The 17,825-nt window shown below is 46.4% G+C and overlaps 1 protein-coding gene across 1 annotated transcript in view; it reads right to left on the bottom strand.

Annotated features, from left to right (window-relative positions):
- The window catches only part of LOC121843665 (multiple PDZ domain protein-like), a 65,758-nt gene that overhangs the window by 16,164 nt on the left and 31,769 nt on the right, over positions 1–17,825 (bottom strand). The window contains exons 11-15 of the mRNA XM_042313430.1: positions 13,361–13,507; positions 11,947–12,132; positions 10,178–10,351; positions 9,706–9,915; positions 5,474–5,653 (exon numbers count right to left, since the gene is read on the bottom strand). Of these exons, the coding sequence (XP_042169364.1) occupies positions 5,474–5,653; positions 9,706–9,915; positions 10,178–10,351; positions 11,947–12,132; positions 13,361–13,507 (897 nt within the window). The remainder of the gene's footprint in view (positions 1–5,473; positions 5,654–9,705; positions 9,916–10,177; positions 10,352–11,946; positions 12,133–13,360; positions 13,508–17,825) is intronic.

Here is a 17,825-nt window from a genome sequence, read left to right as displayed (position 1 = left end):
GTCAGTACGATACAGGAACCTATAGAGGGAACAGTGTTGTATCTACAGGTCAGTACGATACAGGAACCTATAGAGGGAACAGTGTTGTATCTACAGGTCAGTATGATACAGGAACCTATAGAGGGAACAGTGTTGTATCTACAGGTCAGTACGATACAGGAACCTATAGAGGGAACAGTGTTGTATCTACAGGTCAGTACGATACAGGAACCTATAGAGGGAACAGTGTTGTATCTACAGGTCAGTACGATACAGGAACCTATAGAGGGAACAGTGTTGTACTACAGGTCAGTACAGGAACCTATAGAGGGAACAGTGTTGTATCTACAGGTCAGTACGATACAGGAACCTATAGAGGGAACAGTGTTGCATCTACAGGTCAGTACAGGAACCTATAGAGGGAACAGTGTTGTATCTACAGGTCAGTATGATACAGGAACCTATAGAGGGAACAGTGTTGTACTACAGGTCAGTACGATACAGGAACCTATAGAGGGAACAGTGTTGTATCTACAGGTCAGTATGATACAGGAACCTATAGACGGAACAGTGTTGTATCTACAGGTCAGTATGATACAGGGACCTATAGAGGGAACAGTGTTGTACTACAGGTCAGTACGATACAGGAACCTATAGAGGGAACAGTGTTGTATCTACAGGTCAGTACAGGAACCTATAAAGGGAACAGTGTTGTATCTACAGGTCAGGACAGGAACCTATAGAGGGAACAGTGTTGCATCTACAGGTCAGGACAGGAACCTATAGAGGGAACAGTGTTGTATCTACAGGTCAGTACGATAGAGGAACCTATAGAGGGAACAGTGTTGTATCTACAGGTCAGTACAGGAACCTATAGAGGGAACAGTGTTGTATCTACAGGTCAGTATGATACAGGAACCTATAGAGGGAACAGTGTTGTATCTACAGGTCAGTACGATACAGGAACCTATAGAGGGAACAGTGTTGTATCTACAGGTCAGTACGATAGAGGAACCTATAGAGGGAACAGTGTTGTATCTACAGGTCAGTACAGGAACCTATAGAGGGAACAGTGTTGTATCTACAGGTCAGTACGATACAGGAACCTATGGAGGGAACAGTGTTGTATCTACAGGTCAGTATGATACAGGAACCTATAGAGGGAACAGTGTTGTATCTACAGGTCAGTACGATACAGGAACCTATAGAGGGAACAGTGTTGTATCTACAGGTCAGTACGATACAGGAACCTATAGAGGGAACAGTGTTGTATCTACAGGTCAGTACGATACAGGAACCTATAGAGGGAACAGTGTTGTATCTACAGGTCAGTACAGGAACCTATAGAGGGAACAGTGTTGTATCTACAGGTCAGTACGATACAGGAACCTATAGAGGGAACAGTGTTGTATCTACAGGTCAGTACAGGAACCTATAGAGGGAACAGTGTTGTATCTACAGGTCAGTATGATACAGGAACCTATAGAGGGAACAGTGTTGTATCTACAGGTCAGTACGATACAGGAACCTATAGAGGGAACAGTGTTGTATCTACAGGTCAGTATGATACAGGAACCTATAGAGGAACAGTGTTGTATCTACAGGTCAGTATGATACAGGAACCTATAGAGGGAACAGTGTTGTATCTACAGGTCAGTACGATACAGGAACCTATAGAGGGAACAGTGTTGTATCTACAGGTCAGTACAGGAACCTATAAAGGGAACAGTGTTGTATCTACAGGTCAGGACAGGAACCTATAGAGGGAACAGTGTTGTATCTACAGGTCAGGACAGGAACCTATAGAGGGAACAGTGTTGTATCTACAGGTCAGTACGATAGAGGAACCTATAGAGGGAACAGTGTTGTATCTACAGGTCAGTACAGGAACCTATAGAGGGAACAGTGTTGTATCTACAGGTCAGTATGATACAGGAACCTATAGAGGGAACAGTGTTGTATCTACAGGTCAGTACGATACAGGAACCTATAGAGGGAACAGTGTTGTATCTACAGGTCAGTACGATAGAGGAACCTATAGAGGGAACAGTGTTGTATCTACAGGTCAGTACGATACAGGAACCTATAGAGGGAACAGTGTTGTATCTACAGGTCAGTACGATACAGGAACCTATAGAGGGAACAGTGTTGTATCTACAGGTCAGTATGATACAGGAACCTATAGAGGGAACAGTGTTGTATCTACAGGTCAGTACGATACAGGAACCTATAGAGGGAACAGTGTTGTATCTACAGGTCAGTACGATACAGGAACCTATAGAGGGAACAGTGTTGTATCTACAGGTCAGTACGATACAGGAACCTATAGAGGGAACAGTGTTGTATCTACAGGTCAGTACAGGAACCTATAGAGGGAACAGTGTTGTATCTACAGGTCAGTACGATACAGGAACCTATAGAGGGAACAGTGTTGCATCTACAGGTCAGTACAGGAACCTATAGAGGGAACAGTGTTGTATCTACAGGTCAGTACATACAGGAACCTATAGAGGGAACAGTGTTGTATCTACAGGTCAGTACGATACAGGAACCTATAGAGGGAACAGTGTTGTATCTACAGGTCAGTATGATACAGGAACCTATAGAGGGAACAGTGTTGTATCTACAGGTCAGTACGATACAGGAACCTATAGAGGGAACAGTGTTGTATCTACAGGTCAGTACAGGAACCTATAGAGGGAACAGTGTTGTATCTACAGGTCAGGACAGGAACCTATAGAGGGAACAGTGTTGTATCTACAGGTCAGTATGACAGGAACCTATAGAGGGAACAGTGTTGTATCTACAGGTCAGTACGATAGAGGAACCTATAGAGGGAACAGTGTTGTATCTACAGGTCAGTACAGGAACCTATAGAGGGAACAGTGTTGTATCTACAGGTCAGTATGATACAGGAACCTATAGAGGGAACAGTGTTGTATCTACAGGTCAGTACGATACAGGAACCTATAGAGGGAACAGTGTTGTATCTACAGGTCAGTACGATAGAGGAACCTATAGAGGGAACAGTGTTGTATCTACAGGTCAGTACAGGAACCTATAGAGGGAACAGTGTTGTACTACAGGTCAGTACAGGAACCTATAGAGGGAACAGTGTTGTATCTACAGGTCAGTATGATACAGGAACCTATAGAGGGAACAGTGTTGTATCTACAGGTCAATACGATACAGGAACCTATAGAGGGAACAGTGTTGTATCTACAGGTCAGTACGATACAGGAACCTATAGAGGGAACAGTGTTGTATCTACAGGTCAGTACAGGAACCTATAGAGGGAACAGTGTTGTATCTACAGGTCAATACGATACAGGAACCTATAGAGGGAACAGTGTTGTATCTACAGGTCAGTATGATACAGGACCTATAGAGGGAACAGTGTTGTATCTACAGGTCAGTACAGGAACCTATAGAGGGAACAGTGTTGTATCTACAGGTCAGTATGATACAGGAACCTATAGAGGGAACAGTGTTGTATCTACAGGTCAGTATGATACAGGAACCTATAAAGAGGAACAGTGTTGTATCTACAGGTCAGTACAGGAACCTATAGAGGGAACAGTGTTGTATCTACAGGTCAGTACAGGAACCTATAGAGGGAACAGTGTTGTATCTACAGGTCAGTACGATACAGGAACCTATAGAGGGAACAGTGTTGTATCTACAGGTCAGTACAGGAACCTATAGAGGGAACAGTGTTGTATCTACAGGTCAGGACAGGAACCTATAGAGGGAACAGTGTTGTATCTACAGGTCAGTATGATACAGGAACCTATAGAGGGAACAGTGTTGTATCTACAGGTCAGTATGATACAGGAACCTATAGAGGGAACAGTGTTGTATCTACAGGTCAGTACAGGAACCTATAAAGGGAACAGTGTTGTATCTACAGGTCAGTACAGGAACCTATAAAGGGAACAGTGTTGTATCTACAGGTCAGGACAGGAACCTATAGAGGGAACAGTGTTGTATCTACAGGTCAGTACAGGAACCTATAGAGGGAACAGTGTTGTATCTACAGGTCAGTATGATACAGGAACCTATAGAGGGAACAGTGTTGTATCTACAGGTCAGTACGATACAGGAACCTATAGAGGGAACAGTGTTGTATCTACAGGTCAGTACAGGAACCTATAGAGGGAACAGTGTTGTATCTACAGGTCAGTACAGGAACCTATAGAGGGAACAGTGTTGTATCTACAGGTCAGTATGATACAGGAACCTATAGAGGGAACAGTGTTGTATCTACAGGTCAGTACAGGAACCTATAGAGGGAACAGTGTTGTATCTACAGGTCAGTACGATACAGGAACCTATAGAGGGAACAGTGTTGTATCTACAGGTCAGTACGATACAGGAACCTATAAAGGGAACAGTGTTGTATCTACAGGTCAGTATGATACAGGAACCTATAGAGGGAACAGTGTTGTATCTACAGGTCAGTATGATACAGGAACCTATAGAGGGAACAGTGTTGTATCTACAGGTCAGTATGATACAGGAACCTATAGAGGGAACAGTGTTGTATCTACAGGTCAGTACGATACAGGAACCTATAGAGGGAACAGTGTTGTATCTACAGGTCAGTACGATACAGGAACCTATAGAGGGAACAGTGTTGTATCTACAGGTCAGTACAGGAACCTATAGAGGGAACAGTGTTGTATCTACAGGTCAGTACAGGAACCTATAGAGGGAACAGTGTTGTATCTACAGGTCAGTATGATACAGGAACCTATAAAGGGAACAGTGTTGTATCTACAGGTCAGTACGATACAGGAACCGAGTATGGCAGAATGTGAACACTATTTACTGAAGTATAACCAATTTGGAATAGGCCACTTCTCTAAGGGTTGGGAGGATAAAACATACCCTAGGTTGACTAGTTCCTATTCACACACTTGACTCATATCTTTCCATTTGTTTGACCTGAAAAGCAAACAGTAAGGTGAGCTGGCTGCCTGCGTTTAGCATATAACCACTGTTGCTTTAGCATAGCATATAACCACTGTTGCTTTAGCATAGCATATAACCACTGTTGCTTTAGCATAGCATATAACCACTGTTGCTTTAGCATAGCATATAACCACTGTTGCTTTAGCATAGCATATAACCACTGTTGCTTTAGCATAGCATATAACCACTGTTGCTTTAGCATAGCATATAACCACTGTTGCTTTAGCATAGCATATAACCACTGTTGCTTTAGCATAGCATATAACCACTGTTGCTTTAGCATAGCATATAACCACTGTTGCTTTAGCATATAAACACTCGTGTCTTGTTTTTCTCTTTCGTTTGTTATCATTTCCACACGATTTCGAGTTCTTCGTTACACTAACAGAGCAAAACGTACTTTCTAGAGTTAGCATTGTGAGCACTGCTTTTTGTTCCAAGTTATTTCGGTCCTTACAGTAGACTGGCGAAGCTAACCCTGAGGTGTTGATGTCACTTGACTGTTAGGAAGGCTTCTTACCTTCAGTGTGGAGCACGGTTGGCTGTTCCTCTGCTGTGAGCCGTAGCTGTTAGCATGCGCCTGCTGTGTGGAGGAGGCTAGCATCCCAGCTGAGTAGAGAGTATCCTTCTCATCTCTCGATAACGACTGGGTCTCGTCTCTCGACGACTCTGGGATGGACTCCAGGACACAACACTCGATCTGGGGGATACGTGAAAGGTCAAAGGTGGAGGGTCAGAGGTGGAGAGGGTCTGTAGGAAACGGAGAGGAATATAGACCCGATAGAGTTCTGGTCTGACCGAATTAGCATCGAAGCTAACAGGGTAAAGAGAGTAGTTGTGAATGGGGGAATTGGACACTCTCTTTCTCTCTCTACCTGTCTCTCTCTCTCTTCACCTCCTCCTCAACTACCTTACCTTCTCTCTTTCTAATCTCTCTCCTCACCTCCTCCCCACCTACCTTTCCTTCTCTGTTTCTACTCCCTCTCTCCAACTCTCTCTCTCCCCACCCCTTTCTCTCTCTAGTAGTGTGGTCAGGCATTGTGTTCATTTCTCAACACCATGAAATATTCAGCAGGTTGGTAACAAGAGGCTCTCTCTGCTGCCCTACTGTTCCTAGGACACAGGCAACAACAAGAGTTACAACACACTGTGGGCAGAAACAAACTACATAAACTACATGTACTGACTGTGTTATGGTGGTAGATATAAACTACATGTACTGACTGTGTTATGGTGGTAGATATAAACTACATGTACTGACTGTGTTATGGTGGTAGATATAAACTACATGTACTGACTGTGTTATGGTGGTAGATATAAACTACATGTACTGACTGTGTTATGGTGGTAGATATAAACTACATGTATTGACTGTGTTATGGTGGTAGATATAAACTACATGTACTGACTGTGTTATGGTGGTAGATATAAACTACATGTACTGACTGTGTTATGGTGGTAGATATAAACTACATGTACTGACTGTGTTATGGTGGTAGATATAAACTACATGTACTGACTGTGTTATGGTGGTAGATATAAACTACATGTACTGACTGTGTTATGGTGGTAGATATAAACTACATGTACTGACTGTGTTATGGTGGTAGATATAAACTACATGTACTGACTGTGTTATGGTGGTAGATATAAACTACATGTACTGACTGTGTTATGGTGGTAGATATAAACTACATGTACTGACTGTGTTATGGTGGTAGATATAAACTACATGTACTGACTGTGTTATGGTGGTAGATATAAACTACATGTACTGACTGTGTTATGGTGGTAGATATAAACTACATGTACTGACTGTGTTATGGTGGTAGATATAAACTACATGTACTGACTGTGTTATGGTGGTAGATATAAACTACATGTACTGACTGTGTTATGTGATAGGTGGTAGATATAAACTACATGTACTGACTGTGTTATGGTGGTAGATATAAACTACATGTATTGACTGTGTTATGGTGGTAGATATAAACTACATGTACTGACTGTGTTATGGTGGTAGATATAAACTACATGTACTGACTGTGTTATGGTGGTAGATATAAACTACATGTACTGACTGTGTTATGGTGGTAGATATAAACTACATGTATTGACTGTGTTATGGTGGTAGATATAAACTACATGTACTGACTGTGTTATGGTGGTAGATATAAACTACATGTATTGACTGTGTTATGGTGGTAGATATAAACTACATGTACTGACTGTGTTATGGTGGTAGATATAAACTACATGTACTGACTGTGTTATGGTGGTAGATATAAACTACATGTACTGACTGTGTTATGGTGGTAGATATAAACTACATGTACTGACTGTGTTATGGTGGTAGATATAAACTACATGTATTATGGTGTTATGGTAGATATAAACTACATGTACTGACTGTGTTATGGTGGTAGATATAAACTACATGTACTGACTGTGTTATGGTGGTAGATATAAACTACATGTACTGACTGTGTTATGGTGGTAGATATAAACTACATGTATTGACTGTGTTATGGTGGTAGATAAACTACATGTACTGACTGTGTTATGGTGGTAGATAAACTTTGGCTATTCTCTCCATGTATACATTATTTATCTTTCTTAAAAACCCCACTGTAGTCAGATATTAACGACTCATCATTTTATACAGGAGGAGGGTGGGTCCCCCCTAGTATACACCCCCCCTAGTATACATCAGGACGGTGGTCCCCCTAGTATACAGGAGGACGGTGGTCCCCCTAGTATACAGGAGGACGGTGGTCCCCCTAGTATACAGGAGGACGGTGGTCCCCCTAGTATACAGGAGGACGGTGGGTCCCCCCTAGTATACAGGAGGAAGGTAGTATACAGGAGGAGGGTGGTATACAGGAGGAGGGTGGTATACAGGAGGAGGGTGCCCCCTAGTATACAGGAGGAGGGTGTGGGCCCCCTAGTATACACCCCCTAGTATACAGGAGGAGGGTGCCCCCTAGTATACAGGAGGAGGGTGTGGGCCCCCCTAGTATACACCCCCTAGTATACAGGAGGAGGGTGGGTCCCCCTAGTATACAGGAGGAGGGTGGTATACAGGAGGAGGGTGGTATACAGGAGGAGGGTGGTATACAGGAGGAGGGTGGTATACAGGAGGAAGGTGGTATACAGGAGGAAGGTGGTATACAGGAGGAGGGTGGTATACAGGAGGAGGGTGGTATACAGGAGGAGGGTGGTATACAGGAGGAGGGTGGTATTCAGGAGGAGGGTGGTATACAGGAGGAGGGTGGTATACAGGAGGAGGGTGGTATTCAGGAGGAGGGTGGTATACAGGGGGAGGGTGGTATTCAGGAGGAGGGTGCCCCCTAGTATACAGGAGGAGGGTGGTATACAGGAGGAGGGTGGTATACAGGAGGAGGGTGGTATACAGGAGGAGGGTGGTATTCAGGAGGAGGGTGGTATACAGGGGGAGGGTGGTATACAGGAGGAGGGTGGTATCCAGGAGGAGGTTGGTATCCAGGAGGAGGGTGGTATACAGGAGGAGGGTGGTATACAGGAGGAGGGTAGTATACAGGAGGAGGGTGGTATCCAGGAGGAAGGTGGGTAGTATACAGGAGGAGGGTGGTATACAGGAGGAGGGTGGTATACAGGAGGAGGGTGGGCGGTGGGCCCCCTAGTATACAGGAGGAGGGAGGTATACAGGAGGATGGTGGGTAGTATACAGGAGGAGGGTGGTATACAGGAGGAGGGTGGTATACAGGAGGAGGGAGGTATACAGGAGGAGGGTGGTATCCAGGAGGATGGTGGGTGGTATACAGGAGGAGGGTGGTATACAGGAGGAAGGTGGGTAGTATACAGGAGGAGGGTGGTATACAGGAGGAGGGTGGTATACAGGAGGAGGGAGGTATACAGGAGGAGGGTGGTATCCAGGAGGTGGGTAGTATACAGGAGGAGGGTGGTATACAGGAGGAGGGTGGTATCCAGGAGGAGGGTGGTATACAGGAGGAGGGTGGTATACAGGGGAGGGTGGTATCCAGGAGGAGGATGGTATACAGGAGGAGGATGGTATACAGGAGGAGGGTGGTATCCAGGAGGAGGGTGGTATCCAGGAGGAGGGTGGTATACAGGAGGAGGGTGGTATAAAGGAGGAGGGTGGTATAAAGGAGGAGGATGGTATACAGGAGGAGGGTGGTATACAGGAGGAGGGAGGTATCCAGGAGGAGGGTGGTATACAGGAGGAGGGAGGTATACAGGAGGAGGTGGTATACAGGAGGAGGTGGTATCCAGGAGGAGGGTGGTATACAGGAGGGTGGTATACAGGAGGAGGGTGGTATACAGGAGGAGGGTGGTATACAGGAGGAGGGTGGTATCCAGGAGGAGGGTGGTATACAGGAGGAGGGTGGTATACAGGAGGAGGGTGGTATCCAGGAGGAGGGTGGTATACAGGAGGAGGGTGGGCCCCACCTAGTATACAGGAGGAGGGTGGTATCCAGGAGGAGGGTGGTATCCAGGAGGAGGGTGGTATCCAGGAGGAGGGTGGTATCCAGGAGGAGGGTGGTATACAGGAGGAGGGTAGTATACAGGAGGAGGGTGGTATCCAGGAGGAAGGTGGGTAGTATACAGGAGGAGGGTGGTATACAGGAGGAGGGTGGTATACAGGAGGAGGGTGGGCCGGTGGGCCCCCCCTAGTATACAGGAGGGGGAGGTACACAGGAGGAGGATGGTATATAGTATACAGTGTTCGAGTGTTTTGGGTTACTGTCGTACCGGCAGCGGTTTGGCGACGCCGATGCGCACGACCCCGTAGCCGGTGGTTTTGAGGACGTGCACGGCTCGCTCCAGCGTCGACCGGACCAGGTCCACGTCGTTGACGGACATGAGCCGGTCACCGGGCAGCAGGCGTCCGTCTGAGTCGGCCACGCCACCGGGGACCAGGGAGCGGATCACCAGGACAGTCTTAGAGTCGTCCTCTGGGTCCTGGAGAGGGACAACATAAGGAACAGGTGAACACCAGTTCAAAGGTCATGTCCTCCCAAAGGTCAAGTCCAATAGAAAGGAGAGAGTACAATTGTTTTGCTTCCCAGTTCATCTTTTTTTTATTGTCTTTCCAAAGGATCCACTCCTTGGCCCACCATCCTCTCCTCGTCTCCTGGTCTACATTACTAGTGATCCAAACCAGTTGAAAGAGAGTAGAGTAGGAAGCTAGACGTTAGACCATCAAGATGCACCACAGTCTTACCTGGTAGTCTAGGATGCTGAATCCCAGGCCTTCCTCTCCCTTCACCAGCTCTATCACCTGACTGTCTCTCTCCCACATGGCCAGAGGAGGAGACACAGGCTTATTAAAACCACGACTCCCACAATCCATGTTGTTACAACCAGGAAGTAGACAGCAGGGCTGGTCATACTGGGACTGGGAGAGGAGAAAGAGAGAGAGAGAGTTAGGGCACATCTCATATGACACCCCGGCTGCAGTCTGATTGACTATCCTTCCACCCTTCTTCCAGAAATAGTGTCTAAATAGTGTCACTCCGCCTAATGGTAGCAAAAGGATTGGATTGACCCCACCAATATGTCTGACACCATCTCCATATCCCTCCATTTCCCCATTCCTCCATCTCCATATCCCTCCATCTCCCCATCCCTCCATCTCCATCCATCTCAATATCCCTCCTTCTCCATATCCCTCCATCTCCATATCCCTCCATTTCCCCATTCCTCCATCTCCTCATCCCTCCATCTCCATCTCCCTCCATCTCCATAAACCTCCATCTCCACCCTCCATCTCTATATCCCTCCATCTCCATATCCCTCCATCTTCATATTCCTCCATCTCTATATCCCTACATCTCCATATCCCTCCATCTCTATATCCCTCCATCTCCATATCCCTCCATCTCTATATCCCTCCATCTCTATATCCCTCCATCTCCATATCCCTCCATCTCTATATCCATATCCCTCCATCTCCATATCCCTCCATCTCCATATTCCTCCATCTCTATATCCCTCCATCTCCATATCCCTCCATATCCCTCCATCTCCATATCCCTCCATCTCCATATCCCTCCATCTCCATATCCCTCCATCTCTATATCCCTACATCTCCATATCCCTCCATCTCCCCATCCCTCCATCTCTATATCCCTCCATCTCCATATCCCTCCATCTCTATATCCCTCCATCTCCATATCCCTCCATCTCTATATCCCTCCATCTCTATATCCCTCCATCTTCATATCCCTCCATCTCCATATCCCTCCATCTTCATATTCCTCCATATCCCTCCATCTCTATATCCCTCCATCTCCATATCCCTCCATCTCTATATCCCTCCATCTCCATATCCCTCCATCTCTATATCCCTCCATCTTCATATCCCTCCATCTCTATATCCCTCCATCTCCATATCCCTCCATCTCCATATGCCTCCATCTCCATATGCCTCCATCTCCATATGCCTCCATCTCCATATCCCTCCATCTCCATATCCCTCCATCTCCATATCCCTCCATCTCTATATCCCTCCATCTCCATCTCCCTCCATCTCCATCTCCCTCCATCTCCACATCCCTCCATCTCCATCTCCCTCCATCTCCACATCCCTCCATCTCCATATCCCTCCATCTCCATATCCCCCATCTCCATATTCCTCCATCTCTATATCCCTCCATCTCCATCTCCCTCCATCTCCATCTCCCTCCATCTCCACATCCCTCCATCTCCATCTCCCTCCATCTCCACATCCCTCCATCTCCATATCCCTCCATCTCCATATCCCCCATCTCCATATTCCTCCATCTCCATATCCCCCATCTCCATATTCCTCCATCTCTATATCCCTCCATCTCTATATCCCTCCATCTCCATATTCCTCCATCTCCCCACCCCTCCATCTCCCCATCTCTCTAGCTCCCCTCCATTTCCCTATTCCTCCATCCCACCGTCCATCACCCCCATCCCTCCATCTCCCCCTCCATCCCTCCTCCCCACCCCTCTCTACCTTGCTATTGAACTCAGCCAGTAGCTCTTTGAGGGGAGCTGTACATCTTCATCATCAGCATCATCGTGGTCACTGTCCCGTAGCTGTGGGTGCACGACGCGGCAGCACACCATACAAACACACAGAGGCAGCTCTCTCAGAACGCTGATCACCTCTCTGTGAGTCTCTCCTATCAGAGGGATACCATTCGCCTGGGAGAGGGGAGAAGCTTGTCTGGTCAGCAAACATGTTGTATGTACTGTATGTAGCTACATCATAGCAGAACAGGGTCAATGCTCCATTGGATGTGTGGATGGATGAATACATGAACGACTAAACAAATGAATGAATGAATGAACAAAGCAGTGAATTAAAGAACAAATTAATTCATTAATAAACCAAATGAATGAACGAATGAATATCCCTCCTCCATCTTCTGTACATCTGTCACTCCAGTGTTTAATTGCAATATTGTAATTACTTCGCCACTATGGCCTATTTATTGCCTTACCTCCCTTATCTTACCTCATTGACACACACTGTAATATAGACTTTTTCTACTGTATTATTGACTGTATGTTTGTTTATCCGATGTGTAACTCTGTGTTGTTGTTTGTGTCGAACTGCTTTGCTTTATCTTGGCCAGGTTGTAAATGAGAACTTGTTCTCAACTGGCCTACCTGGTTAAATAAAGGTGTTCTCAACTGGCCTACCTGGTTAAATAAAGGTGTTCCCAACTGGCCTACCTGGTTAAATAAAGGTGTTCTCAACTTGCCTACCTGGTTAAATAAAGGTGTTCTCAAATGGCCTACCTGGTTAAATAAAGGTGTTCTCAACTGGCCTACCTGGTTAAATAAAGGTGTTCTCAACTGGCCTACCTGGTTAAATAAAGGTGTTCTCAACTGGCCTACCTGGTTAAATAAAGGTGTTCTCAACTAGCCTACCTGGTTAATTAAAGGTGTTCTCAACTGGCCTACCTGGTTAAATAAAGGTGTTCCCAACTGGCCTACCTGGTTAAATAAAGGTGTTCCCAACTGGCCTACCTGGTTAAATAAAGGTGTTCTCAACTGACCTACCTGGTTAAATAAAGGTGTTCTCAACTAGCCTACCTGGTTAAATAAAGGTGTTCTCAACTGGCCTACCTGGTTAAATAAAGGTGTTCTCAACTAGCCTACCTGGTTAAATAAAGGTGTTTTCAACTGGCCTACCTGGTTAAATAAAGGTGTTCTCAACTAGTCTACCTGGTTAAATAAAGGTGTTCCCAACTGGCCTACCTGGTTAAATAAAGGTGTTCCCAACTGGCCTACCTGGTTAAATAAAGGTGTTCTCAACTGGCCTACCTGGTTAAATAAAGGTGTTCCCAACTGGCCTACCTGGTTAAATAAAGGTGAAATATGTTTTGTTTAAATGAATGCCTGGATGTGAATCAGTCCCTCCCACCTCCAGTATCTGGTCTCCAGGGTGTATCTTCCTGCTCTGTCCGACGGGCCCCTCAGGTAAGACGGAGCACAGGTAGTGGTGTCCTGCCCTGGCCTCCATGCTGATGCCTAGACCACTGGTCTCACTGAACCTCTCCAGCTGACACACCTGGGAAGGGGAGGGATAGTAGGGGTTAATAACACTCTCTATAGCTGACACACCTGGGAAGAGGAAGGATAGTAGGGGTTAATAACACTCTCCAGCTGACACACCTGGGAAGAGGAGGGGTAGAGGGGTTAATAACACTCTCTATAGCTGACACACCTGGGAAGGGATAGTAGGGGTTAATAACACTCTCCTCTCTATAGCTGACACACCTGGGAAGGGGAGGGATAGTAGGGGTTAATAACACTCTCTATAGCTGACACACCTGGGAAGGGGAGGGATAGTAGGGGTTAATAACACTCTCTATAGCTGACACACCTGGGAAGGGGAGGGATAGTAGGGGTTAATAACACTCTCTATAGCTGACACACCTGGGAAGAGGAGGGATAGTAGGGGTTAATAACACTCTCCTCTCTCCAGCTGACACACCTGGGAAGAGGAGGGATAGTAGGGGTTAATAACACTCTCTATAGCTGACACACCTGGGAAGAGGAGGGATAGTAGGGGTTAATAACACTCTCCAGCTGACACACCTGGGAAGGGGAGGGATAGTAGGGGTTAATAACACTCTCTATAGCTGACACACCTGGGAAGAGGAGGGATAGTAGGGGTTAATAACACTCTCCTCTCTATAGCTGACACACCTGGGAAGAGGAGGGATAGTAGGGGTTAATAACACTCTCTATAGCTGACACACCTGGGAAGAGGAGGGATAGTAGGGGTTAATAACACTCTCCTCTCTATAGCTGACACACCTGGGAAGAGGAGGGATAGTAGGGGTTAATAACACTCTCCTCTCTATAGCTGACACACCTGGGAAGGGGAGGGATAGTAGGGGTTAATAACACTCTCTATAGCTGACACACCTGGGAAGAGGAGGGATAGTAGGGGTTAATAACACTCTCTATAGCTGACACACCTGGGAAGAGGAGGGATAGTAGGGGTTAATAACACTCTCTATAGCTGACACACCTGGGAAGAGGAGGGATAGTAGGGGTTAATAACACTCTCTATAGCTGACACACCTGGGAAGAGGAGGGATAGTAGGGGTTAATAACACTCTCCTCTCTATAGCTGACACACCTGGGAAGGGGAGGGATAGTAGGGGTTAATAACACTCTCTATAGCTGACACACCTGGGAAGAGGAGGGATACTAGGGGCTAATAACACTCTCCTCTCTATAGCTGACACACCTGGGAAGAGGAGGGATAGTAGGGGTTAATAACACTCTCCTCTCTATAGCTGACACACCTGGGAAGGGGAGGGATAGTAGGGGTTAATAACATTCTCCTCTCTATAGCTGACACACCTGGGAAGGGGAGGGATAGTAGGGGTTAATAACACTCTCTATAGCTGACACACCTGGGAAGGGGAGGGATAGTAGGGGTTAATAACACTCTCTATAGCTGACACACCTGGGAAGGGGAGGGATAGTAGGGGTTAATACCACTCTCTATAGCTGACACACCTGGGAAGAGGAGGGATAGTAGGGGTTAATAACACTCTCCTCTCTATAGCTGACACACCTGGGAAGGGGAGGGATAGTAGGGGTTAATAACACTCTCCTCTCTATAGCTGACACACCTGGGAAGGGGAGGGATAGTAGGGGTTAATAACACTCTCTATAGCTGACACACCTGGGAAGGGGAGGGATAGTAGGGGTTAATACCACTCTCTATAGCTGACACACCTGGGAAGAGGAGGGATACTAGGGGTTAATAACACTCTCCTCTCTATAGCTGACACACCTGGGAAGAGGAGGGATAGTATGGGTTAATAACACTCTCCTCTCTATAGCTGACACACCTGGGAAGAGGAGGGATAGTAGGGGTTAATAACACTCTCTATAGCTGACACACCTGGGAAGGGGAGGGATAGTAGGGGTTAATAACACCCTCCTCTCTATAGCTGACACACCTGGGAAGAGGAGGGATAGTAGGGGTTAATAACACTCTCTATAGCTGACACACCTGGGAAGAGGAGGGATAGTAGGGGTTAATAACACTCTCTATAGCTGACACACCTGGGAAGGGGAGGGATAGTAGGGGTTAATAACACCCTCCTCTCTATAGCTGACACACCTGGGAAGAGGAGGGATAGTAGGGGTTAATAACACTCTCTATAGCTGACACACCTGGGAAGGGGAGGGATAGTAGGGGTTAATAACACTCTCCTCTCTATAGCTGACACACCTGGGAAGGGGAGGGATAGTAGGGGTTAATAACACTCTCCTCTCTATAGCTGACACACCTGGGAAGAGGAGGGATAGTAGGGGTTAATAACACTCTCTATAGCTGACACACCTGGGAAGAGGAGGGATAGTAGGGGTTAATAACACTCTCTATAGCTGACACACCTGGGAAGGGGAGGGATAGTAGGGGTTAATAACACCCTCCTCTCTATAGCTGACACACCTGGGAAGAGGAGGGATAGTAGGGGTTAATAACACTCTCTATAGCTGACACACCTGGGAAGGGGAGGGATAGTAGGGGTTAATAACACCCTCCTCTCTATAGCTGACACACCTGGGAAGGGGCGGGATAGTAGGGGTTAATAACACTCTCCTCTCTATAGCTGACACACCTGGGAAGGGGAGGGATAGTAGGGGTTAATAACACTCTCTATAGCTGACACACCTGGGAAGAGGAGGGATCGTAGGGGTTAATAACACTCTCTATAGCTGACACACCTGGGAAGGGGAGGGATAGTAGGGGTTAATAACACTCTCCTCTCTATAGCTGACACACCTGGGAAGAGGAGGGATAGTAGGGGTTAATAACACTCTCCTCTCTATAGCTGACACACCTGGGAAGAGGAGGGATAGTAGGGGTTAATAACACTCTCCTCTCTATAGCTGACACACCTGGGAAGGGGAGGGATAGTAGGGGTTAATAACACTCTCTATAGCTGACACACCTGGGAAGAGGAGGGATCGTAGGGGTTAATAACACTCTCTATAGCTGACACACCTGGGAAGGGGAGGGATAGTAGGGGTTAATAACACTCTCCTCTCTCTAGCTGACACACCTGGGAAGGGGAGGGATAGTAGGGGTTAATAACACACTCTATAGCTGACACACCTGGGAAGAGGAGGGATAGTAGGGGTTAATAACACTCTCCTCTCTATAGCTGACACACCTGGGAAGGGGAGGGATAGTAGGGGTTAATAACACTCTCTATAGCTGACACACCTGGGAAGGGGAGGGATAGTAGGGGTTAATAACACTCTCCTCTCTATAGCTGTACAGTCGAGGCTAAAAGTTTTGAGAATGACACAAATATTCATTTCCACAAAGTTTTCTGCTTCAGTGTTTTTAGATATTTTTGTCAGATGTTACTATGGAATACTGAAATATAATTACAAGCATTTCATAAGTGTCAAAGACTTTTATTGACAATTACATGAAGTTGATGCAAAGAGTCAATATTTGCAGTGTTGACCCTTCTTTTTCAGGACCTCTGCAATCTGCCCTGAGATGCTGTCAATTAACTTCTGGGCCACATCCTGACTGATGGCAGCCCATTCTTACATAATCAATGCTTGGAGTTTGTCAGAATTTGTGGGTGTTTGTTTGTCCATCCGCCTCTTGAGGATGGACCACTAGTTCTCAATGGGATTAAGGTCTGGGGAGTTTCCTGGCCATGGACCCAAAATATCAATGTTTTGTTCCCCGAGCCACTTAGTTATCACTTTTGCCTTATGGCAAGGTGCTCCATCAGGCTGGAAAAGGCATTGTTCATCACCAAACTGTTCCTGGATGGTTGGGAGAAGTTGCTCCCGGAGAATGTATTGGTACCATTCTTTATTCATGGCTGTGTTCTTAGGCAAAATTGTGAGTGAGCCCACTCCCTTGGCTGAGAAGCAACTCCACACATGAATGGCCTCAGGATGCTTTACTGTTGGCATGACACAGGACTGATGGTAGCGCTCACCTTGTCTTCTCCGGACAAGCTTTTTTCCGGATGCCCCCAAACAATCGGAAAGGGGATTCATCAGAGAAAATGACTTTACCCCAGTCCTCAGTAGTCCAAACCCTGTACCTTTTGCAGAATATCAGTCTGTCCCTGATGTTTTTCCTGGAGAGAAGTGGCTTCTTTGCTGCCCTTCTTGACACCAGGCCATCCTCCAAAAGTCTTCGCCTCACTGTGCGTGCAGATTCACTGACACCTGCCTTCTGCCATTCCTGAGCAAGCTCTGTACTGGTGGTGCCCCGAACCCGCAGCTGACTCAACTTTAGGAGACGGTCCTGGTGCTTGCTGGACTTTCTTGGGGGCCCTGAAGCCTTCTTCACAACAATTGAACCACTCTCCTTGAAGTTC

This window comes from Oncorhynchus tshawytscha, unplaced genomic scaffold (genome assembly GCF_018296145.1).
Source record: "Oncorhynchus tshawytscha isolate Ot180627B unplaced genomic scaffold, Otsh_v2.0 Un_contig_4842_pilon_pilon, whole genome shotgun sequence".
Lineage (NCBI taxonomy): Eukaryota > Metazoa > Chordata > Actinopteri > Salmoniformes > Salmonidae > Oncorhynchus > Oncorhynchus tshawytscha.
The sequence above is the reverse complement of the archived record's forward strand: the minus strand, read 5'-3'. Positions and strand labels throughout refer to the sequence as shown.